This window comes from Chionomys nivalis, chromosome 17 (assembly GCF_950005125.1).
Source record: "Chionomys nivalis chromosome 17, mChiNiv1.1, whole genome shotgun sequence".
In the NCBI taxonomy this organism is placed as follows: domain Eukaryota; kingdom Metazoa; phylum Chordata; class Mammalia; order Rodentia; family Cricetidae; genus Chionomys; species Chionomys nivalis.
In genome coordinates, this window is record NC_080102.1 from 56,035,677 (window position 1) to 56,059,993 (window position 24,317).

Below are 24,317 nucleotides of genomic sequence, written 5' to 3' on the forward strand. Positions count from 1 at the left end.
CTGCACTGTGAGAACCTGTCTCAAAAATAAATAAATAAAAATGTAAAAAGCTAACAAAGAAAAACAACAAATTAAAACATAACAAAATTCCAAAAATAACAATAAAAAACTAAAAAGGGAAACAATCAAGGTAAAATACATGCAGAAAACAATTATAATTCAGTAAAATTACAAAAGTCATCTGGATAACTGCCTGTAGTCCTTGAAACGTGAAGGTCCTGAAAGTCAGCAAGATGACTCTGGGTAAAAGCACTTGCCACTAAACTTGATGACCCGAGTTCAATCCCCTGGGCCAACGTGACAGAACGTCTATGCACTCCATGGGGTTTGTGCACACATAGAAAATGAACAGATGTGTAATTCTTTCTAATATGAAGGACTGAGGAAATTGGAGAGAAGTAACAATGACAGTGTGTAACTCTGGATACTTTGATTGTTTGTTTGTTTGTTTGTTTGTTTGTTTTTTCTAGACAGGGTTTCTCTGTAGCTTTGGAGCCTGTCCTGGAACTAGCTCTTGTATACCAGGCTGGCCTCTAACTCACAAAGATCCGCCTGCCTCTGCCTTCCGAGTGCTGGGATTAAAGGCATGCACCACCATCACCTGGCTCTGGATCCTTTTTTTAGAAGGGCAATGTTAAAAAAGTCTGGTGAAAACTGAATGAAAGAGGTTGAGGGCTGGATGTGCTGCAGCAAGGTCTGGATGTGCTGCAGCAAGGTCTGGATGTGCAGCAGTAAGGGCTGGATGGGCTGCAGCAGCAAGGGCTGGATGGGCTGCAGCAGCAAGGGCTGGATGGGCTGCAGCAGCAAGGGCTGGATGGGCTGCAGCAGCAAGGGCTGAATGGGCTGCAGCAGCAAGGGCTGGATGTGCAGCAGTAAGGGCTGGATGGGCTGCAGCAGCAAGGGCTGGATGGGCTGCAGCAAGGACTGGATGGGCTGCAGCAGCAAGGGCTGGATGTGCAGCAGTAAGGGCTGGATGGGCTGCAGCAGCAAGGGCTGAATGGGCTGCAGCAACAAGGGCTGAATGGGCTGCAGCAGCAAGGGCTGAATGGGCTGTTGCAGCAAGGGCTGGATGGACTGCAGCAAGGGCTGGATGGGCTGCAGCAGCAAGGGCTGGATGGGCTGCATCAGCAAGGGCTGAATGGGCTGCATCAGCAAGGGCTGGATGTGCAGCAGTAAGGGCTGGATGGGCTGCAGCAGCAAGGGCTGGATGGGCTGCAGCAAGGACTGGATGGGCTGCAGCAGCAAGGGCTGGATGTGCAGCAGTAAGGGCTGGATGGGCTGCAGCAGCAAGGGCTGAATGGGCTGCAGCAACAAGGGCTGAATGGGCTGCAGCAGCAAGGGCTGGATGGGCTGCAGCAAGGACTGGATGGGCTGCAGCAAGGACTGGATGGGCTGCAGCAGTAAGGGCTGGATGGGCTGCAGCAGTAAGGGCTGAATGGGCTGCAGCAGCAAGGGCTGGATGGACTGCAGCAGTAAGGGCTGGATGGGCTGCAGCAGTAAAGGCTGAATGGGCTGCAGCAGCAAGGGCTGGATGGACTGCAGCAGCAAGGGCTGGATGGGAAACCTTGTCTCAAAAAAAAAAATAAAAATAAAACATAAGATAGCTCAGGTGTCATGTCCTGGAACCACGAGACATGATTTGTTTAGAGACAGGACTTCTCACTGGCCTGGTCACCAGGGGTGGGTGGGTTGCCACCGAATGCCAGGGGTCTGCTGTCTCCACTTCTCCAGCATGGAATTATAAACGTGCCATCATGATTGGCTTTCTGAACACCAGGTTCCCCAAATTGAACTCAGATCCCTGTGTTTGTAAGGGAAGCACTTTATGGACTGAGTTCCCAAGATCCCAGCCTTAGTGTTTGTTCTAAATGCTAATAAGATCAGCAATTCTACATAACAATATAAGAAAAAACCCAGGTGGTGGTGGCACAAGCCTTTAATCCCAGCACTTGGAAGGCAGAGACAGGCAGATAGATCTCTGAGAGCGAGGCCAGCCTGGTCTATCGAGTGAGTTCTAGGACAGCCAAGATTACAACAGAGAAACCCAGCCTTGAAACCCTCCCCCCAAAAATAATAACATGAGGGAAAAAAAACTCAACAAAATCAAGTAAAACTATTGGTGGCAATGTTACTGTCAGAGAGGAAGAACACATTTTGGTGAGTATAGTTAACAAAATCTTTATTTCTTTTTGCTGTTCTTGAGACAAAGTTGGCTATGTAGATCTGGCTGGCCTGGGACTCACAGAGATCTGCCGATGCCTCCAGAGTGCTGGTGGGGCTCAAGGTGTGCCCCGCTAAAGCACTCTTTAGAGACTTTCAATGACTTTTTTGTTTTGTTTTTTTTTTGTTTGTTTGTTTGTTTTGTTTTTTGAGACAGGGTTTCTCTGTAGCTTTGGAGCCTGTCCTGGAACTAGCTCTTGTAGAACAGGCTGGCCTCGAACTCCCAGAGATCCGCCTGCCTCTGCCTCCCGAGTGCTGGGATTAAAGGCGTGCACCACCACCGCCCGGCTTGACTTCTTTATTTTTTATTTGCATGCATACTTATACACTACCTACATGCGTGGTGCCTGGGAGGTGAGCAGAGGACATCAGAGCCCCTGGAACCAGACTCACAGGTGGTTGTGAGTCGTCATGACTGCTCGGTCCTCCCACAAAAGCAACAAGTACTCTTAAGTGCTGAACCGCCTCTCCAGCACCATAAAGCATGGGATATGTTAGGCCATGTGTAGTACGCCCTGAACATCAGCACTCTGGAAGAATAAACAGATCTCTGTGGGTTTCAGGCCAGCCAGAGCTACGAAGTGAGACCTCATTTCAAAAAAAAAAAGGGGGGGGGCTGGAGAGATGGCTCAGAGGATAAGAGCACCGGCTGCTCTTCCAGAGGTCCTGAGTTCAATTCCCAGCAACCACATGGTGGCTCACAGCCATCTGTAATGAGATCTGTCACCCTCTTCTGGCGTGCAGGCATACATGGAGGCAGAATGTTGTATACATAATAGATAAATCTTAATATATATATATACATATTTCAAAATGGTTACAAGATTTTGAATAGTCTTATTCCAAATAAATATTTAATGGGTATGCTAATTAATTAAATTGCCACACAGTTTATACTCATAAAAAAAGCACCAAATATGCCCCATAAATATGTGTAATTATTATGTGTCAATTGAACATAAAATTGGGCCAGTGTGTTGACTTTAATTAATTTATATAATTTTTAAAGATTTGTTTATTTATTATGTATTCAGTATTCTGCCTACATATATCCTATAGGCCAGTAGAGAACACCAGATCTCATTACAGATGGTTGTAAGCTACCATGTGGTTGCTAGGAATTGAACTCAAGACCTCTGGAAGAGCAGTCAGTGTTCTTAACCTCTGAGCCACCTCTCCAGCCCCAATTTATATAAATGTTTTTACATTTATGTTTTGGGGGTCAAGGTGCCTGATGTTAAGTGTGACTGCCTGAGATCTGTCTCCAGGATTCACACAATGGAAACAGAGAACTGATACCTACAAATTGTCCCCTCACTCCAGGCTTGTGACTTGCATACACACACATACACCAAACAAATGTAGCAAGAAAAGAGTTTAAAAATCAAAATGGGACTGAAGAAGTGACTCAGCTGTAGACGCAGGTGCTTCCAAGCCTGAAGGCCGAAGCTTGATCCCCAGACGCACACAACTCCTTTAAGTTGTGCACCATGGGTGCACACACCTCACACTCATGTGCACACACAATAATAAACCACTGTTTAAAAACATCAAAGGAACCCAGGCACAGTGCTGCAATGATAAACGCCTCTACTTCCACCCAGGAGGCTGAGGCAAAAGAAACTTTAGTTTTGAATCAATTTATTTATGTTTTTACATTTTAATTATTTTAGTGTGCGCGTGCGTGTGTTATCATGTATGTGCCGTGGCACATGTGTAGAAGTCAGACGACAATTTCTAGGAGTCCGTTCTCTCCTTACACTATGTGGGATCCTGGTGGTCAACCTCAGATCGTCAGGCTTGGTGACAGGTGCCTTTACCCACGGTATTTATGAGATACTTTTCTGTTTGGAGGGACTCTGGCCAGCTCAAGCAGGGCTAACAGGGCTCTGGCAGGCCTTACCTTTCCCCAGCATTCCCTTTGCCTTGCTAAAACCTGTTAGCATTCCTAAAGCCAGCCCCCAAGGTTTATTCCCTTATTTGGCCACTTCCTCCTCTTGAGGCTGACAACCAAGGTCCAGTTATCAAAGTAGTGAAGCCCAACAAACAAAAGCCCTCTTTGGCTCATCTAATTTACATGCCCAATTAAAATTAAACACCTCATCCTAACATGGGGTTTCCCCTTTTCCCTTTATAAACCGCCATCTTTCCCCCAGGACAAATACCCCTACCCCTCTTCCCTGATTCTTTTCTCTTGTCCTCCATTCTCCATCTCCCATCTTTGTCTCTTATTCCCTGCCCTCTGTTCCTCTGGGGCAAATCTCCTTTGTGCTAAGAACTTGGTCTTGGGGTCCTGAGTCGATACTGATCTCTTTGCTGTTGGTGTGGTAAAGTATGATGACCACAAGCAACTTAAGGAAAAGTTTACTTGGGCTACTTGTCCATCATGCCAGGAAAGGTATGGTGACACAGCTGGAAGCTGAGAAGTCACATCTCCATCACACACAGGAAGTAGAGAGGGAGAGTTATCTGTAAGTGGGGCAAGGGTTTAAGTTCTCTAAGCCCACCCACAGTGACATACTTCCCCTAACAGGCTCCTGTGCTACAAATTCCAGAATCTCCCCAAACTGCACCACCAACTGGGGACCAAGCACTTACATTCATGAATTTATAGAAGACATTTCTCTTTCAAACTACCATGCCCACTGAGCCAATCAACAGGCCACAGGGTAATCTTTAGTTCTAAGCACCTTTAGCTACAAAATTAGGTCTCAAAAAAAAATCCAAAAGGAGGGCGGGGCATGGGGTTGCATCCCTTTAATCCCAGCATTCAGGAGGCAGTGGCAGATAGCTCTCTGTGAGTGCCAGGTCTACATAGCGAGACTCGGTCGCCAAAAAAAATAAAGGTGGCTGTTACCATCTGTAAATAGAAGAGAGAGAGAGTTTTGCCAAGTGAGATGGTGTGCACTCTAGTCCTAGTACTTGGGAAATAGAGGGAGGGACATTTATTGGACGTTATCCTTGGCTAATTTGCAAGCTTAACAAGTCTAGGATTTGTGAGATTTTTCTGTCTCCACATAAAAAAGAAAGAGCCGAGTGGGTGTGGCTCATGTCTTTAATCCCTGCACTCGAGAGGCAGAGGCAGGTGGATCTCTGTGATTTGGAGAGGTGGTCTAGGAAGAAAGACCTTTTCATGCCTTTCCTGATGATCCCTTGGACTCTCAGAGCATCAGGAAAGCACTAGCCAGGTGTACGTGCCTATAACCCCAGCTCCGTGGAGCCCAAGCAGGAGGATCACAAACTCAATGGCAGCCTAAAAGCCCGTCTCAAATCAAAAGCCGGAGGTGGAATTCAACAGCAGAATGCTTGTCTTGCATGCCCACAGCCCTGGGTTTGAGCCCCAGCAGAGCAGAAACTACAGGATAATAGCGGCCTTTGTGCCCATTGGGCTGATAAACTGCTCTGCAGACAATATTCCTGTCATGAAGAACCATGTCTATAACGTATGTCTGAATGTTTCAGGGAATATAAAATAAGTGATTAGAAATGTAAATGTTTAGGGAAATGTAAATGACTTTTGTACATGCAGGGCTTCTCTATTCTGCCTTTCAGTTCATTCTTCTTTCTTTTGGCTTTTGGAATTTCATGTTGTCAAGGCTGGCCTTGAACTCACTATGGAATGAGGCTGGTCTTGATTTTCTTGCATCCATTTCCTCAGTATTTTGAGTTCAGACATGTGGCAGCAGCCTAGCTTGTGTGTAGGTGTGTGTTCACGTGTGGTCATGCGTGTGTGAAAGTGAGGGAATCTTTGAGGTGTCTTCCTCTTTTCTCCCCAGCTTACATTTTGAGACAAGGACTCTCACTGAACCTGGAGCTCACAGACTGGCTAGGCTGGCGGCGAGGAGCTTCAGGGATCCGCCTGTCCCCACTGTCCCCAGCTTTTACATGGTGGAAGGAATCTGAACTCCAGTCTTCATGCTTACACAGCAGGCATTTTACTGACTGAGGCTTCTCCCTCGCCCCTCTTTCCAGCCTTTGCAAAGTCTGAAGTTGCTTCTAAATAAGAAAGTGTTTTTTTTTTTTTTTTTTTTTTTTTTTTGGTTTTTCGAGACAGGGTTTCTCTGTGGCTTTGGAGCCTGTCCTGGAACTAGCTCTGTAGACCAGGCTGGTCTCGAACTCACAGAGATCCGCCTGCCTCTGCCTCCCGAGTGCTGGGATTAAAGGCGTGCGCCACCATCGCCCGGCTAAGAAAGTGTTTTTAAACTGAACTGTATAACTGGGCGGTGGTGGCACAGCCTTAAACCCCAGGACTTGGGAGGCAGGCAGAGGCAGGCAGATCTCTGTGAGTTCAAGGCCAGCCTGGTCTACAGAATGAGTCCTAACTGCTTCCATTGCTACTGAGAATCCCTGTCTTGAAAAAGCAAAAATAAATAAGTAGATAGATAAAATAAAATAAAATAAAAAAGCCCCAAATTCAGCCCACACTAGATAGCGGCACACTGCCTCTTGAGTGGTAGGATTACACACATGTGCTACCACATCCGGCTTTATACAGAAACTTTGAAGGGCTCAGTGGGGGAAGGCGCTTGCTACCAAGCCTGATGAGTTCAGTCCCCTAGACCTCCATTGTGGGGGGTGAGAACAGACTCCCTCGGGTTGTCCTCTGGCTTCCACATATGCTCCATGCCACGAATATTCACTCATAAATAAATAAAAACATAATAAAGTGACGATAAAATAAAACAGTACCAAGATGGGCATGGAGACACATAGCTGTGATCCCAGCACTTAGACATGATCCTTACACTACTTAGACCTTCAACTTCTGATTCTTCTAAGTCGAAGGAGGAGGATCAGAACTCTCAGGCCAACCTTGGCTCAACATTTCCCAGTTGGAGGCTAGCCTGGGTTATATGAGACATGGTCGTAAGTAATAAACAAGTGGACCTAGAACCCAGTGTGATGCCCTATGCCTGTAATCTCGCCAGCTGGGAGACAGACAGAAGGATCATAAATGCAAAGCCAGCTGAGTTACATTCCAAGTTCCATGCCAGCCTGGATTGTATAGTAAGATCCTGGCTCCACAAAACAAGACAACAAGGATTAGTTGAATATGGCAGCACAGCCTTTAATCCCAGCACTCAGGAGGCAGAAGCAAGAGGATCTCTGTGGGTTCAAGGCCAGTGTATATATGGAGTTTCAGGAGTACAGATAGACCCTGTCTCAAAACAATGACAAAAAACAAAATCAAGGATTGATTGAGGGAAGAAAAGGGAGAAGGAGGTAAAGACATCACACACTAGTTGAGTGCATGTACACACACATGATCACACATGCACACACACGATCACACATGCACACACGACCACACATGCACACACATGACCACACATGTACAAGCACACATGACCACACATGTACACACACACAAGCTAGGCTGGTGGCACATGCCTATGCTTGAGTTCTTCCCAAGGTCCTGCATATATGATCTCACCACTGCAAAAATAAATAAATAAGTAAATAAAAGTAAAAATTTAAAATAGGGACAGTTAAATGCACCATGGGATCCCATACATTATGCAATAATATGTATCTGGAAAGATAAATAAAAATTTCTAAGCCAGCCATGGTGGCACATGCCTGTAACTCCAACACTTGAGAGGCAGAGACAGGAAGATCAGAAATTCAAGGTCTTCCTCAGTTAAATATTGAATTTAAGGCCAGTTTGTGCTACAAGAAACCTCTCAAAAACGAATAAAACCTTGCAGTAATAGCCCCAGTTATTAAGTAGACACACCTGGGAACACAGAACCTCAAAGAGTTTCCTCCACCAGATTGGCCTGCAGACATGACTACAGGGTGTGTTCTTAATTGTTAACTTATGCAGGGGAGCCTAGTCTCATTGTGGTGGAGAATGTGATCCTGGGACAGGTGGTTTTGTGGTACAAGGAAGGCAGAAAGGCAGAGAGACAAAGCCAGTAAGCAGACTTCATCCCTGGTCTCTGCCTCAGTTCCTGCCTCCAGCTTTGAACCTCGGCTTTCCTCATTGATGGATGGTGATGTGTAGTAGAAAACAAACCCCAGTCTCCCCGAGTTGGTATCAGTCATGGCGTTTATCACAGCAGTGGAAACCTAACTAGGAAAGACCCAGAATGAGACTAGACCTCTCAGCCATTTCAGTCCCTTGGGGAGCCTCCCATTGACTATCACAATAAAGACCAGGATTTCCTGAGGGTCTAATTCTCTACAGTGGTACAACCACCCTAGAAGATTCCAGCCAGGGCTTGTTAAGATTAACCCCTTCTGGTCCTGACTGAAGGCAGGTTTTGCTGTGAGCCCACTCTACCTTGAGACCAAAGCAGGCTTGTTCCCAGCCATCCATCCCAGAAGGCTGTCCACGTCAGCCCTGACAGATGAGCAGGGTCAGAGCACTGACAAGAGTCAAAGGTCACCTCCTCGAGCAGATTTAGAGCTGGGAGTGGCTCTAACAGACGAGATAACTCAAATGGACTTAACAGACATCTATAGAACATTTCATCCAAACAGAAAAGAAAATACCTTCTTCTCAGCACCTCATGGAACCTTCTCAAAAATTGAGCACATACTAGGTAACAAAGCAAACCTCAACAGATGCAAAAAATTTGACATACCCCATGTATCGTATCGTATCTCCATGGCTTAAAAAATTAGAATTCAACAGCAATGCTAATTCCAGAAAGCCCACAAACACATGGAAATTAAACAATGGTCACCAGCCCCGGGTCTCCTTGCCTGCCAGGTTGCTGGATGAAAGCAGGCTATGTAGATTCAGGTAGGGGTTCAGGGAGATGCGGTAGTCCTTTGGGGGCTCCTCCAACAGTGACACCCCAAGGGTCGTTGGCAGGGGCACACTGTCCTTCGGGAGGCCTCTAAGACTGGAGCCTCAGAGCCCCACAGGGGCTGGGGGTGGAGTGAGCTGGGATGCTGGGGGAAGCAGACTCATGGGCTCCCGGTCACCCCAGAAGGGCCCAGCACTGGTGGTAGTAAGGGTTGTGGCTTCCCTCAGTGGGTTGCAGTTCCAGAGTCAGCACCACCCCCTGCAGACAGCTCCCCAAGGAGGGAATTGACAGGTTGGGCCCCAGCCTTGAGGGTACCCAGAGGGGAGTCTCCCAGGATCCCAGGCTTCTTCTGGCTCTGGGGGTTCAGGGCTAACTGGAGCAGTGCAGTGGACAGGGCAGGTCCGTTGAGCCGTGGCATGGAGTGGGCGCACCCAAAAGGCCCTGCTGGCCACTGGCACCTCATGCAGCAGAGGATTGAGCAGCAGCTGGAGGGAGGTAGATGGGCCCAGATTGTCCAACAGCTGCAGGATGTTTGGCTCAGGCGGGAGTCCCTTGCCTCGATTGAGAGCCGTGGCCTGGGTAGCAATTTCTGCTGCCAGCATGCTGCGGCAGGAGGACCTGGAGCACAGAAGGACACACGAAGGTGACTGCCACCCAGGGCCAGGCCGTCTGCCCGCTGTTGTGCAGCCTCTGCCGTTTCTGCTGTCTCATCCTCCAGTACTGCAAAGCCCTTCAGCTGCCCACCCTGGCCACACGGCAGCTGACAGAAGGTGGGCATATAGACCGCGGACAGTGCCTGGCGCAGGGCATCCACATCACTGAAGCCAGGTGGCAGGTGGTCCACACAGAGGCAACGGGAGTGCAGCAAGGCAGGGGGTAGCTGCCCAGAATCTGTGCAATGCACGTACAGTGTGCGAGGGCCCCAGTGGCTTGCCCAGCAAATCAGACTTGGCCCTGGCAGCCGAGTCTTTCTTCATGTACTCTGCAAAGCCATAGCCCTTAGAGTGGCCTGTGCGCTCGCTGTACACTACGAAGCAGCGCTCCCGGCTGCCAAAGGGCCGCACCAGCTCCTCACACTGCCTGGGTCAGGCTGGGCAGCAGCTTGGCCACACACAACAGAGCCTCTGTAGGCTGCAGCTGAACTGACAGCTCCCGCTCTCGAAGGCGGCTCTGGTGGAAGGCCTTGACGGCAGCTTCAGCCTGCTCCCCATTCAGCAGGGTCACGAAAGCTGTCCCTTTGTATTTGTCCACCAACAGTCCTTCAGTTTGCAGTCGCTCAGAGTACGTGATCGCGTACCTCCTGGTTGGTCAAGTCCCCAGGAAGACCCCGGATCAGTATCATGGCGGCGGTTACAACAGAACCGGCACTCAGTAAGTTCCAGGCGCTTCTGGATCTCTTCCGGATCCAAGGACAGCAGCTGCTGTTCAGGTGCTCATCGATATGCGGTCCACAAAGTTTCCCCTTTGGCCTCCGCCTCCAGGTTGAGTGGCAGCCAGTGAGTCAAGAACTTTAAATCTTTGAAGAAAGAATTTGAAGAAGACACCAGAAGATGGAAGATGTCCCATGCTCTCGGGTAGGCAGAATTAACGTAGTAAAAGTGGCAATCTTACCAAAAGCAATCTACAGATTCAAAGCAATGTCTATCAAAATCCCAGCAAAATTCTTCACAGACCTCAAAAGAACAATACTCAACCTCATATGGAAAAGCAAAAAATCCAGGATAACCAAAAGAATCCTGTACAATAAAGGAACTTCTGAAGGCCTCACAATCCCTGACTTCAAACTCTACTACAGAGCTACAATACTGAAAACAGCCTGGTACTGGCATAAGAACACACAGGAGGACCAATGGAAGTGAATCAAAGACATGGATATCAATCCACACACCTACAAACACCTGATTTTTGACAAAAAAGTAAAAATATAAAATGGAAAAAAGAAAGCATATTCAACAAATGGTGCTGGCATAACTGAATATCAACATGTAGAAGGATGAAAACAGATCCATATCTATCGCCATGCACAAAACTCAAATCTAGAAGGATCAAATACCTCAACATAAAACCAACCACACTGAACCTCATAGAAGAGAAAGTGGGAAGTACACTTGAACAGACTGACACAGGAGACCACTTCCTAAATAGAACCCCAGTAGCACAAACACTGAGAGCAACAGTTAATAAATGGTACCTCCTGAAACTGAGAAGCCTCTGTAAATTAGAGAACATGCATGGTCAACAAGACAAAATGGCAAGCTACAGACTTGGAAAAGATCTTCACCAACCCCACCCCACCCCCATCAGACAGAGGGCTGTTCTCCAAAATATACAGAGAACTCAAGAAATTGGTCATCAAAAGAACAAATATTCCAGTAAAAAATGTGATACAGACCTAAATAGAGAACTCTCAACAGATGAATCAAAAATGGCTGGAAGACACTTAAGGAAATGCTCACCATCCTTAGCCTTCAGAGAAATGCAAATGAAAATGACTCTGAGATAACATCTTACACCTGTCAGAATGGCCAAGATCCAAACACCGATGACAGCATATTCTGGAGTGGATAAATGGTGGGGTAAAGGGAACACTCCTGCGTTGCCGGTGGGAGTGCAAGCTGATACAGCCACGTTGGGCATCAGTATGGTGATTTCTCCAAAAATTAGGAAACAACCTTCCTCAAGAACCAGCAATACCACTTTTGGGATATATATATATATATATATATATATATATATATATATCCAAAAGGATGATCAATCATACCACAAAGGCATGTGCTCAACTATGTTCATAGCAGTATTGTTTGTCATAGCCAGAACCTGGAAACAACCTAAATGCCCCTTGACTGATGAATGGATAAGGAAAATGTGGTACATTTATACAATGGAGTACTACACAGCAAAAAAAAATGACATCTTCAAATTTTCAGGCAAATGGATGGATGTAGAAAGCATTATATTGAATGAGGTAACCCAGACCCAGAAAGACAAATATCGTGTGCACTCCCTCATGAGTGAACATAAAGCAAAGAAATCCCAGCCGATCATTCACAACCCAGAGAACCTAGACAACAAAGAGGACCCTAAGAGTGACACACATGGATCTAATGGACATGGCAAGTAGGAAAAGACAACTCCTGAGTAAATTGTGAGCATGGGGTCATGGGAGAGGGTAGAGGGGAGGGGGAGGCTGGGAGGGGAGGGGAGAAAAATATATAGCTCACTAAAAACGATAAATAATTGAAAAAACGTGGAGCTGGGAGTGGATAGCTGATCTTGTGGTTCGGCCTTGGGTTCGACTGGCAGGACAAGCAGGCAGTGGAGACATTTGGAGAAGTTGGGGTGTGGCTCTGAGGGACTGGAGGTCAGACAGTGACAACAATGAGAGCCTTAGCCGTAGGAGATGGCTCAACGCAGTGGCAATGGCTGGTATTTCTGAGGCACAAGTTCTTAAAGGCCTGGAACTAGGACAGCACCAACTGTACCAGGTTTAGAATCCACACGGACAGAGACACAAACCAGAACTAAAATCATCTAAGGGGCCATGAGAGCTAAAGGAGTCTAAACACACTCAGAAAAGCTACTTGGGAGTTGCCCTAGCTCCGAGGTCTGTTCTGAATTTTCATTTGCATTCTCAACTATTTTGGTTGTTATTTGGTTTATTTTGAGAGGATTTTCCCTTCTACTTTCCCTAAAATATTGGCCCAGAACATCAGGTTTCATTAAAGAAACCACATGTGTCTCCTCCTTCATGGGTGCGGATTCCAGGACCACTGATGGATTTTTTTCCTCTTATCACTTTGAACATATCAACCCACTGCCCACTGGGGTCCTAGTTTTCTGTCTGGTGGGAAATTGGATGAAGAGTTTATGGAGAAAATGTGACAAAGTCTATTCCTCTCAGCCCCGTAGATAGAAGTTAGTCACTTGCCCTGATGTGTCCTGGGAAACAGAGCATTGCCACAGCATCCCAGAGTCAGTCAGAGGCTACCATGTTACTCTGATCAATCTGAGTCTACTAAAAAAGGAACTGCTTTGAGGATGGATGTGATGGGTTCCATGAGCCAAAAGTCATGACAGCATGTTAGGGTCTGTGAGAAGTGGACCATGCTCCCCATCCACTAATAGATGGGTGTCAGTGTGTGCCAGTTGGATTTTGTCAACTTGACACACACTGGAGTAATCTGAGGAAGAAGGAACTTAACTATGTAATAGGTAAGTCTATGGGGAATTTCAATCAGTAACTGATGTCCCTGAGCTGGAGGTCATGGCTGTATATATAAAATAAGCTGGCTTAGAGAGTCAAGGAGAGCAGGTCAGTAAGTGGCTTTACTCCATGGTAGCTGCTTTGTTTCCTGCCTCGAGGTTCTGGTCTTGACTTCCTGCCCTGACTTCTACTCATGGTAGCTTCTGATAGGAAAGTGAAAGGGAAGTAAACCTTCCTTCCTCAAGTTGTTTTTGGTCATGATGTTTCTTGAGAGGAAGAGAAAGCAAGTATACAGTGTCCATACCTGGTGAAGGACAACATCCAGAGCCTGTTGTAATCCAAATTATTCCACCTACTGTGATTATTAAAGTAGAAAGGGTTTCTATTAGGGTTTGGATGTGTAATACCCAAGGAAGGATCCTGTGTTTGGACTCTGATCCCTAGCATGTGGTAATGTTTCAAAGTTGGGGAAAACCTGGTCAATAAACCCAGAAGGAAAAGGTAGGTCATGGGGTGTTATAGAATATTATTTTAAGGTGTGTGACTTCTGTTTAGGTTGCACTTGTTGAACTCTGCGAAGCTGTGATGCTGTGCCTGTCTAACACCTGGTGGGCTAATGAAAATTTTAATGGCCAAACATAAGGCAGGAGAAAGGATAGGTTGGTCAGTCGCACAGAGAGTATAAATGGGAGGAGAAATCATAGAGAAAGGAACAGAGAAAGAGCAAGAGAACAAGGAGAGGAGGATGCTAGGGGAAGCTATCCAGTTACCCAGCAACTGAGTAATAATCAAAGTAAGATACACAGAGTTTAAAAAAAAAAAAAGGAAAAAGCCAAGAGCCAGAGGCAAAGGTGGACAGGATAATTCAAAGATAAAAAAACTGGAAAGGAACAAGCCAAGCTAAGGCTAGGCATTGTAAGTAAGAAGCTACTGTGTGTAATTTAATTGGGCTGGGTGTCAGGTCCCCAAAAGAACAAAAGAATGAAAAGAACAGACACGCTGAACAAAAAAGGGAGATACAGTAAATGCTAACTGAGTGTAACCAGCCTCCTCAGGCCCCTATGTTCCAACTGACCAGGGCAGCCTTCCTGTACATAGGGACAGAATGTGAAAAAAACCAGGGATCTAAGCCAAGCCATCATTGGTCCATTTCTTGCTCTGACCTCACAATGACAGAACCCTGTTGCCTAACTGCTTTGGCTGAGGCTGCCTCCTCTCCTTACAGTGCAGAGGCTGATCTTCAGTTGAAACAGTGATTTAGATAGAAGTGAGCTGTTCGCACTTGGTGGATATTCATGAGCTGTTGAATCTGAACACAGTGAGTTTCCTTCTAAGGTCACAGATTTGGGGTTTAGAGGTTTGGGTTTCCGGGATTGAAAAGAACCCTTTCTTCCTTTCTTTCTTCCTCGGTCCGGGGTATAATTTGGGGCAATTTTTATTATCTCCATTAATTAACTGTTTACTCTATTTTAATCTTTAGTTTTAATATATTCTCTGGGTTCATTCCTTCGTTCACCATTTTAAACATTTGTTTACATTGACTCTACAACATGAGTATTCACACAGTGACATTTACCTACACGCACATGGAAAGCTTTGACCACGTTCCCCTGATCTCACCGCCTACTGCCCACCCTTCCAAGTCCCTTTTTCATTCAGCCAGTTACTTTCCGAGTCCAGGCCAAGTCATGTGGACTCCTGTCCAGAGGACTGACAGGCACACTGAATGGTGTCCTAAGGAAGGGCACCGATGGATGTCTGCCTATGCTCTAGCAGAAAGCCTCCTCCAAAGTGGTTATCTCAGGATCTTCCTGGCAGTTCAAAGTCAGGGCTGGAGAGGGCCAGAGGTAAGAGTTAGATCCCATTTTGTGATGCCAATGATGGAACAGGGCAGCTGAAAAGGATTCAAGAACAGAAAAAGTGAAAGTCTAAAAAGAACCTGTTCTTTGAGGAAGAGAGGAACTTCCCTTGGTGGGACATAGCACACCAGGTCCCTCCACCATCTTCTGTCCTTCTGTGTGTCTGAAACTGGCCTTTCATGGGACGTTTTCATTTTCTATCAGGGGGCAGGGCGATTGCAGTACTAAAGCTCGTGTGTTATCAGGCACAGGGGTGGGGGCAATAATCATTTGGAAGCAAAGGATCATTTCTGCTGGCCAAAGACCTCAAGGAACATGTTCTGGAACAAAACTACCTAGTGCTGGGATGTTCTGCCCAGCACTCCAGAGACCCACCTCCAATACCTGTCCTTTTGCAAAAACAAGGGGACATTTTGTTGACAAGGACTGTCTTCATCTGATTATCACAAGCCTGGGCTAGAGGGAAACTCTTTCATCTCATCTTTTCTTTATTTTTCCAGACAGGGATCCTCTCAGTGTGGCTCTGGCTGTAATGGAACTTGATTTGTAGACCAGGCTGGCCTCGACCTCACAGAGAGCTGCTAGCCAGTAACTAAGTGTGTAATGTGTGCTCATGCGATGCCTTAGGGGTGTGAACGTTCTATAGACAGAACGAACATCCTGCTTGAAATCTCATTAACTTCCATCCAGTTTCTTTGGTTTATGCCCCATAGCTGGTTCTGGGCGGTGTTGTGAGGTCCATTTAAAGGATAAATCTGTTGACTACTTAGGTGAGGTGAAGGCAGCATAGCTTCAAGAACACAAAAAGGCTGAGCACCGCCCTCCCGCCTCAGGTGTTGATGTCACACTCATGGACACACTTGTGTCCATGCTCTGTGTCTCACAGGCAAGGTTACTTTTGAAATACTAGGAACCTCATTCATGTACAAGACAAAAGCAGTCCTTGCTCTTCTGTTTGCTTTTGCTTTTTGATTTGGTGAGAGAGGGTCTCCTGTAGCACAGGCTGGTCTCAAGACCACTGCATAGCCAAAGATGACCTCAACTGCTGGTCCTCCTGCCTCAACTTTCCTAGCTTTAATAATTGCCATGTGCCGGGCCACAGTAGTGCTGCCCTTAATCCCAGCAATTGGGAGGCAGAGGCAGATGAACCTCTGTGACTTTGAGGCCAGCCTGGTCTACAGAGCGAGTTCAGGGACAGCCATGATTGTTAAACAGAGAAACCTGTCCTGATAAACTAATAAAAAAAGCCAAGTGCTCACCTTTATGAGACTTTTCTTTTCTGTCAGTTTAATGGCCTAACCTGAATCTACCTGTATTTTAATTACTATCTTCTCCCCAGGGCCCGACAGTCAACACCTCACCACATAGGCTGAGGCCTAGTGGGATTTCTGCTCCCGCTGGTACCAGCTTGGCCACAGTCACCAAGTGTAAGTTTTAACGAAGGCTCCTTTGTTCTAGTTACCAATAAAGACTTGGGAGTCAGATGATGGGTGATAACCTGCTAGCTCAGAGAGGCCAAGAAGCAACCAATCTACTTTCCTATTTGGACAGAGACGCAGCAAGACAAGCATCCCTTCACTCATCCCAAACCAAAAAGACCCCGAATCGCTAAGTGCTTCCCTAAACCTTCCTGTACATCCCTCTCTTCCTATTGCTGGCTACTTTGTTCTTCCTTGGCTAATTCTTGTCAACTACTTGCTCACTCCTCTCACTCAGCTTCTTTGTTTTTCTTTTCTTTCTTTATTTCAGCTTGTTGAGACAGATGGATAGGCATGCCTTGCAGAGTGAGGTTTGATATTTATTTAGTGGGTATGGAGGGAAGGGGAAAGAGGAGAAGAGCAGAGAGGCAGAGAGAGACAGAAACAGAAGTGGAAGAGGAGTAGTGGGGAGAATGGAGCAAGGCAGAAGCTGCCTCTTCGGGAGGAGAGGTGGAAAAGGCCGCGCTCCCTGAGTTTTTAATCGATTTTATTAACACAGTCTCAAGATTTTCAGAGTATGATCAAATATCCCACTCCTGACTTTCCCATTTAGCTCTTATATAATGTGTATCAGCTGACCCTGAAGGACACTCTGCATGCTGGGCACATTGAGTTGTGCATGTTTGATTTTGTGTGTGTGTGGGGGGGGGTCTGAGGGAGTGAGTGAGTGAGTGAGTGAGTGACTGTAATATGTGTGTAAGTATGTGTTTATGTCTGTGTCCTGCCAAGTCCATGTCGAAACTTCAAACCTAAAAAACAGTATTAACATTTGTGGACTCATAAGCACCAGAGATTTGCCACACAGCAAAACAGGTGGCCTTCAGAAAAGGGCTTGAAAGATTGAGCTCATGCCTTTCCTTGACCATGTAGGGATACATACAAAGTACCAGTTAGAGTTAGAAGGCAGCCCTGTTACACACTCAGTCTCTTGGCATCTCGATCTCACCTTGCCAATGTCCAAATATGCAAGCGACCAATTTCTGTTGTTTGTAAGTGACACAACTAAGACATTTTGTTTGAGAGCAGAGGGGCCCAGGGTGGCAGGATATGGCTCCATGACCTACGTTTGTTGTCTGTGGGGTTCTGGCTGACAAGTATTTTCTTTTTTTAATATTTATTTATTTATTATGTATACAATGTTCTGTCTGTGTGTCTGCAGCCAGAAGAGGGCATCAGATCTCATTTCAGATGGTTGTGAGCCACCATGTGGTTGCTGGGAATTGAACTCAGGACCTTTGGAAGAGCAGGCAGTGCTCTTAACCTCTGAGCCATCTCTCCAGCCCCTGACAAGTATTTTCTTGATCATTTTGAACAAACATATCAGAACACTGTCTTTGGGGATCCTGGACTTTGGTACGAAGTGTCAGGAATGATAGGGATCATGTGATGAATGATGTCATCTTGCTCTCAGCCCCACAGATGTTAGTCCTAGGGCATAGGGTGCCATGAAAAGCAGTATTTTGCCCCAGCATCTCGATGTAGTAAGGAGCTGCCATCCTAAAGGAAACATCAAATTAAGTTGAAAGGAAAATAAATTGAACACTTTGAGTGTAGACGTGATGAGTTCTTACCAACTTGTCACAGAAGTTTGGCTAGGGACCAAGTGAAAAGCAAAACACACTACCTACCTACTAAGGAGAGAGTATCAGAGCTCATAACTGGAAGGGCTAGTGCCCTGGAGTTCATTGTGATACCTATGATTGCTTATTTTATTGTTAAAGTGAACAGGGTCCTTGTTAAGATTTGGGGGTGTCAAGGTCCCACAAAGAATCAAGTGTTTGGACAGTGTTTCCACCACGTGACACCATTTGGGGAAAATTGTGGAACTTGGAGAGTGGGCCTAGCAGGAAAAATTGGGGTACTGGGCAACACTCGGGACAGTCGTTTGAGTGTAACCAGCGCTGCTCCCCACTGACCAGAGCAGCCTTCCCTGTCCTGAGAACAGAAGGGAGGAAAACCAGTGATCTAAGCCAAGCCATCATTGGTCCATTTCTTGCTCTGACCTCACAATGACAGAACCCTGTTGCCTAACTGCTTTGGCTGAGGCTGCCTCCTCTCCTTACAGTGCAGAGGCTGATCTTCAGTTGAAACAGTGATTTAGATAGAAGTGAGCTGTTCGCACTTGGTGGATATTCATGAGCTGTTGAATCTGAACACAGTGAGTTTCCTTCTAAGGTCACAGATTTGGGGTTTAGAGGTTTGGGTTTCCGGGATTGAAAAGAACCCTTTCTTCCTTTCTTTCTTCCTCGGTCCGGGGTATAATTTGGGGCAATTTTTATTATCTCCATTAATTAACTGTTTACTCTATTTTAATCTTTAGTTTTAATATATTCTCTGGGTTCATTCCTTCGTTCACCATTTTAAACATTTGTTTACATTGACTCTACAACATGAGTATTCACACAGTGACATTTACCTACACGCACATGGAAAGCTTTGACCACGTTCCCCTGATCTCACCGCCTACTGCCCACCCTTCCAAGTCCCTTTTTCATTCAGCCAGTTACTTTCCGAGTCCAGGCCAAGTCATGTGGACTCCTGTCCAGAGGACTGACAGGCACACTGGATGGTGTCCTAAGGAAGGGCACCGATGGATGTCTGCCTGTGCTCTAGCAGAAAGCCTCTTCCAAAGTGGTTATCTCAGGATCTTCCTGGCAGTTCAAAGTCAGGGCTGGAGAGGGCCAGAGGTAAGAGTTAGATCCCATTTTGTGATGCCAATGATGGAACAGGGCAGCTGAAAAGGATTCAAGAACAGAAAAAGTGAAAGTCTAAAAAGAACCTGTTCTTTGAGGAAGAGAGGAACTTCCCTTGGTGGGACATAGCACACCAGGTCCCCCCACCATCTTCTGTCCTTCTGTGTGTCTGAAACTGGCCTTTCGTGGGACGTTTTCATTTTCTATCAGGGGGCAGGGCGATTGCAGTACTAAAGCTCGTGTGTTATCAGGCACAGGGGTGGGGGCAATAATCATTTGGAAGCAAAGGATCATTTCTGCTGGCCAAAGACCTCAAGGAACATGTTCTGGAACAAAACTACCTAGTGCTGGGATGTTCTGCCAAGCACTCCAGAGACCCACCTCCAATACCTGTCCTTTTGCAAAAACAAGGGGACATTTTGTTGACAAGGACTGTCTCCATCTGATTATCACAAGCCTGGGCTAGAGGGAAACTCTTTCATCTCATCTTTTCTTTATTTTTCCAGACAGGGATCCTCTCAGTGTGGCTCTGGCTGTAATGGAACTTGATTTGTAGACCAGGCTGGCCTCGACCTCACAGAGAGCTGCTAGCCAGTAACTAAGTGTGTAATGTGTGCTCATGCGATGCCTTAGGGGTGTGAACGTTCTATAGACAGAACGAACATCCTGCTTGAAATCTCATTAACTTCCATCCAGTTTCTTTGGCTTATGCCCCATAGCTGGTTCTGGGCGGGTCCTGTGAGGTCCATTTAAAGGATAAATCTGTTGACTACTTAGGTGAGGTGAAGGCAGCATAGCTTCAAGAACACAAAAAGGCTGAGCGCTACCCTCCCGCCTCAGGTGTTGATGTCACACTCATGGACACACTTGTGTCCATGCTCTGTGTCTCACAGGCAAGGTTACTTTTGAAATACTAGGAACCTCATTCATGTACAAGACAAAAGCAGTCCTTGCTCTTCTGTTTGCTTTTGCTTTTTGATTTGGTGAGAGAGGGTCTCCTGTAGCACAGGCTGGCCTCAAGACCACTGTGTAGCCAAAGATGACCTGAACTGCTGGTCCTCCTGCCTCAACTTTCCTAGCTTTAATAATTGCCATGTGCCGGGCCACAGTAGTGCTGCCCTTAATTCCAGCAATTGGGAGGCAGAGGCAGATGAACCTCTGTGACTTTGAGGCCAGCCTGGTCTACAGAGCGAGTTCAGGGACAGCCATGATTGTTAAACAGAGAAACCTGTCCTGATAAACTAATAAAAAAAGCAAGTGCTCACCTTTATGAGACTTTTCTTTTCTGTCAGTTTAATGGCCTAACCTGAATCTACCTGTATTTTAATTACTATCTTCTCCCCAGGGCCCGACAGTCAACACCTCACCACATAGGCTGAGGCCTAGTGGGATTTCTGCTCCCGCTGGTACCAGCTTGGCCACAGTCACCAAGTGTAAGTTTTAACGAAGGCTCCTTTGTTCTAGTTACCAATAAAGACTTGGGAGTCAGATGTTGGGTGATAACCTGCTAGCTCAGCGAGGCCAAGAAGCAACCAATCTACTTTCCTATTTGGACAGAGACGCAGCAAGAAAAGCATCCCTTCACTCATCCCAAACCAAAAAGACCCCGAATCGCTAAGTGCTTCCCTAAACCTTCCTGTACATCCCTCTCTTCCTATTGCTGGCTACTTTGTTCTTCCTTGGCTAATTCTTGTCAACTACTTGCTCACTCCTCTCACTCAGCTTCTTTGTTTTTCTTTTCTTTCTTTATTTCAGCTTGTTGAGACAGATGGATAGGCACGCCTTACAGAGTGAGGTTGGATATTTATTTAGTGGGTATGGAGGGAAGGGGAAAGAGGAGGAGAGCAGAGAGGCAGAGAGAGACAGAAACAGAAGGGGAAGAGGAGTAGTGGGGAGAATGGAGCAAGGCAGAAGCTGCCTCTTCGGGAGGAGAGACGGAAAAGGCTGCGCTCCATGAGTTTTTAATCGATTTTATTAACACAGTCTCAAGATTTTCAGAGTATGATCAAATATCCCACTCCTGACTTTCCCATTTAGCTCTTATATAATGTGTATCAGCTGACCCTGAAGGACACTCTGCATGCTGGGCACATTGAGTTGTGCATGTTTGATTTTGTGTGTGTGTGTGGGGGGGGTCTGAGTGAGTGAGTGAGTGAGTGAGTGAGTGAGTGACTGTAATATGTGTGTAAGTATGTGTTTATGTCTGTGTCCTGCCAAGTCCAGGTCGAAACTTCAAACCTAAAGAACAGTATTAACATTTGTGGACTCATAAGCACTAGAGATTTGCCACACAGCAAAACAGGTGGCCTTCAGAAAAGGGCTTGAAAGATTGAGCTCATGCCTTTCCTTGACCATGTAGGGATACATACAAAGTACCAATTAGAGTTAGAAAGCAGCCCTGTTACACACTCAGTCTCTTGGCATCTCGATCTCACCTTGCCAATGTCCAAATATAAAGCGACCAATTTCTGTTGTTTGTAAGTGACACAACTAAGACATTTTGTTTGAGAGCAGAGGGGCCCAGGGTGGCAGGATATGGCTCCATGACCTACGTATGTTGTCTGTGGGGTTCTGGCTGACAAGTATTTTCTTTTTTTAATATTTATTTATTTATTATGTATACAATGTTCTGTCTGTGTGTCTGCAGCCAGAAGAGGGCATCAGATCTCATTTCAGATGGTTGTGAGCCACCATGTGGTTGCTGGGAATTGAACTCAGGACCTTTGGAAGAGCAGGCAGTGCTCTTAACCTCTGAGCCATCTCTCCAGCCCCTGACAAGTATTTTCTTGATCATTTTGAACAAACATATCAGAACACTGTCTTTGGGGATCCTGGACTTTGGTACGAAGTGTCAGGAATGATAGGGATCATGTGATGAATGATGTCATCTTGCTCTCAGCCCCACAGATGTTAGTCCTAGGGCATAGGGTGCCATGAAAAGCAGTATTTTGCCCCAGCATCTCGATGTAGTAAGGAGCTGCCATCCTAAAGGAAACATCAAATTAAGTTGAAAGGAAAATAAATTGAACACTTTGAGTGTAGACGTGATGAGTTCTTACCAACTTGTCACAGAAGTTTGGCTAGGGACCAAGTGAAAAGCAAAACACACTACCTACCTACTAAGGAGAGAGTATCAGAGCTCATAACTGGAAGGGCTAGTGCTCTGGAGTTCATTGTGATACCTATGATTGCTTATTTTATTGTTAAAGTGAACAGGGTCCTTGTTAAGATTTGGGGGTGTCAAGGTCCCACAAAGAATCAAGTGTTTGGACAGTGTTTCCACCACGTGACACCATTTGGGGAAAATTGTGGACCTTGGAGAGTGGGTCTAGCAGGAAAAATTGGGGTACTGGGCAACACTCGGGACAGTCGTTTGAGTGTAACCAGCGCTGCTCCCCACTGACCAGAGCAGCCTTCCCTGTCCTGAGAACAGAAGGGAGGAAAACCAGTGATCTAAGCCAAGCCATCATTGGTCCATTTCTTGCTCTGACCTCACAATGACAGAACCCTGTTGCCTAACTGCTTTGGCTGAGGCTGCCTCCTCTCCTTACAGTGCAGAGGCTGATCTTCAGTTGAAACAGTGATTTAGATAGAAGTGAGCTGTTCGCACTTGGTGGATATTCATGAGCTGTTGAATCTGAACACAGTGAGTTTCCTTCTAAGGTCACAGATTTGGGGTTTAGAGGTTTGGGTTTCCGGGATTGAAAAGAACCCTTTCTTCCTTTCTTTCTTCCTCGGTCCGGGGTATAATTTGGGGCAATTTTTATTATCTCCATTAGTTAACTGTTTACTCTATTTTAATCTTTAGTTTTAATATTTTCTCTGGGTTCATTCCTTCGTTCACCATTTTAAACATTTGTTTACATTGACTCTACAACATGAGTATTCACACAGTGACATTTCCCTCACGCACATGGAAAGCTTTGACCATGTTCCCCTGATCTCACCGCCTACTGCCCACCCTTCCAAGTCCCTTTTTCATTCAGCCAGTTACTTTCCGAGTCCAGGCCAAGTCATGTGGACTCCTGTCCAAAGGACAGGCAGGCACACTGGATGGTGTCCTAAGGAAGGGCACCGATGGATGTCTGCCTGTGCTCTAGCAGAAAGCCTCCTCCAAAGTGGTTATCTCAGGATCTTCCTGGCAGTTCAAAGTCAGGGCTGGAGAGGGCCAGAGGTAAGAGTTAGATCCCATTTTGTGATGCCAATGATGGAACAGGGCAGCTGAAAAGGATTCAAGAACAGAAAAAGTGAAAGTCTAAAAAGAACCTGTTCTTTGAGGAAGAGAGGAACTTCCCTTGGTGGGACATAGCACACCAGGTCCCTCCACCATCTTCTGTCCTTCTGTGTGTCTGAAACTGGCCTTTCGTGGGACGTTTTCATTTTCTATCAGGGGGCAGGGCGATTGCAGTACTAAAGCTCGTGTGTTATCAGGCACAGGGGTGGGGGCAATAATCATTTGGAAGCAAAGGATCATTTCTGCTGGCCAAAGACCTCAAGGAACATGTTCTGGAACAAAACTACCTAGTGCTGGGATGTTCTGCCAAGCACTCCAGAGACCCACCTCCAATACCTGTCCTTTTGCAAAAACAAGGGGACATTTTGTTGACAAGGACTGTCTCCATCTGATTATCACAAGCCTGGGCTAGAGGGAAACTCTTTCATCTCATCTTTTCTTTATTTTTCCAGACAGGGATCCTCTCAGTATGGCTCTGGCTGTTATGGAATTTGGTTTGTAGACCAGGCTGGCCTCGACCTCACAGAGAGCTGCTAGCCAGTAACTAAGTGTGTAATGTGTGCTCATGCGATACCTTAGGGGAGTGAACGTTCTATTGACAGAACGAACATCCTGCTTGAAATCTCGTTAACTTCCATCCAGTTTCTTTGGCTTATGCCCCATAGCTGGTTCTGGGCGGTGTTGTGAGGTCCATTTAAAGGTAAATCTGTTGACTACTTAGGCGAGGTGAAGGCAGCATAGCTTCAAGAACACAAAAAGGCTGAGCGCCGCCATCCTTCCTCAGGTGTTGATGTCACACTCATGGACACACTTGTGTCTATGCCCTGTGTCTCACAGGCAAGGTTACTTTTGATGTACTGGGACCCTT

The 24,317-nt window shown here is 46.2% G+C and overlaps 1 protein-coding gene and 1 pseudogene across 1 annotated transcript; both read right to left on the reverse strand.

Annotated features, from left to right (window-relative positions):
* Positions 1-597: 597 nt before the first annotated feature.
* LOC130888413 (uncharacterized) lies at positions 598-8,268 on the reverse strand. Its single transcript, XM_057791314.1, has 2 exons — positions 8,179-8,268; positions 598-1,488 (listed from the first exon to the last, which is right to left on the reverse strand). The coding sequence occupies exons 1-2, from the start codon at positions 8,266-8,268 to the stop codon at positions 598-600; spliced, it is 981 nt and encodes a 326-aa protein (XP_057647297.1).
* Positions 8,269-8,908: 640 nt separating this feature from the next.
* Positions 8,909-23,146, reverse strand: LOC130888414 (ribonucleoprotein PTB-binding 1-like; annotated as a pseudogene).
* Between the last annotated feature and the right edge of the window lie 1,171 nt (positions 23,147-24,317).

Excerpts from the sequence above, each read along its gene's own strand:
- LOC130888413 (XM_057791314.1), bottom strand. The coding sequence starts at position 8,268 with ATGACTGATACCAACTCGGGGAGACTGGGGTTTGTTTTCTACTACACA. Across the intron at positions 1,489-8,178 it reads GCCGAGGTTCAAAGCTGGAG|CCCATCCAGCCCTTACTGCT; the intron begins GCAGGAACTGAG and ends TTACTGCTGCAG.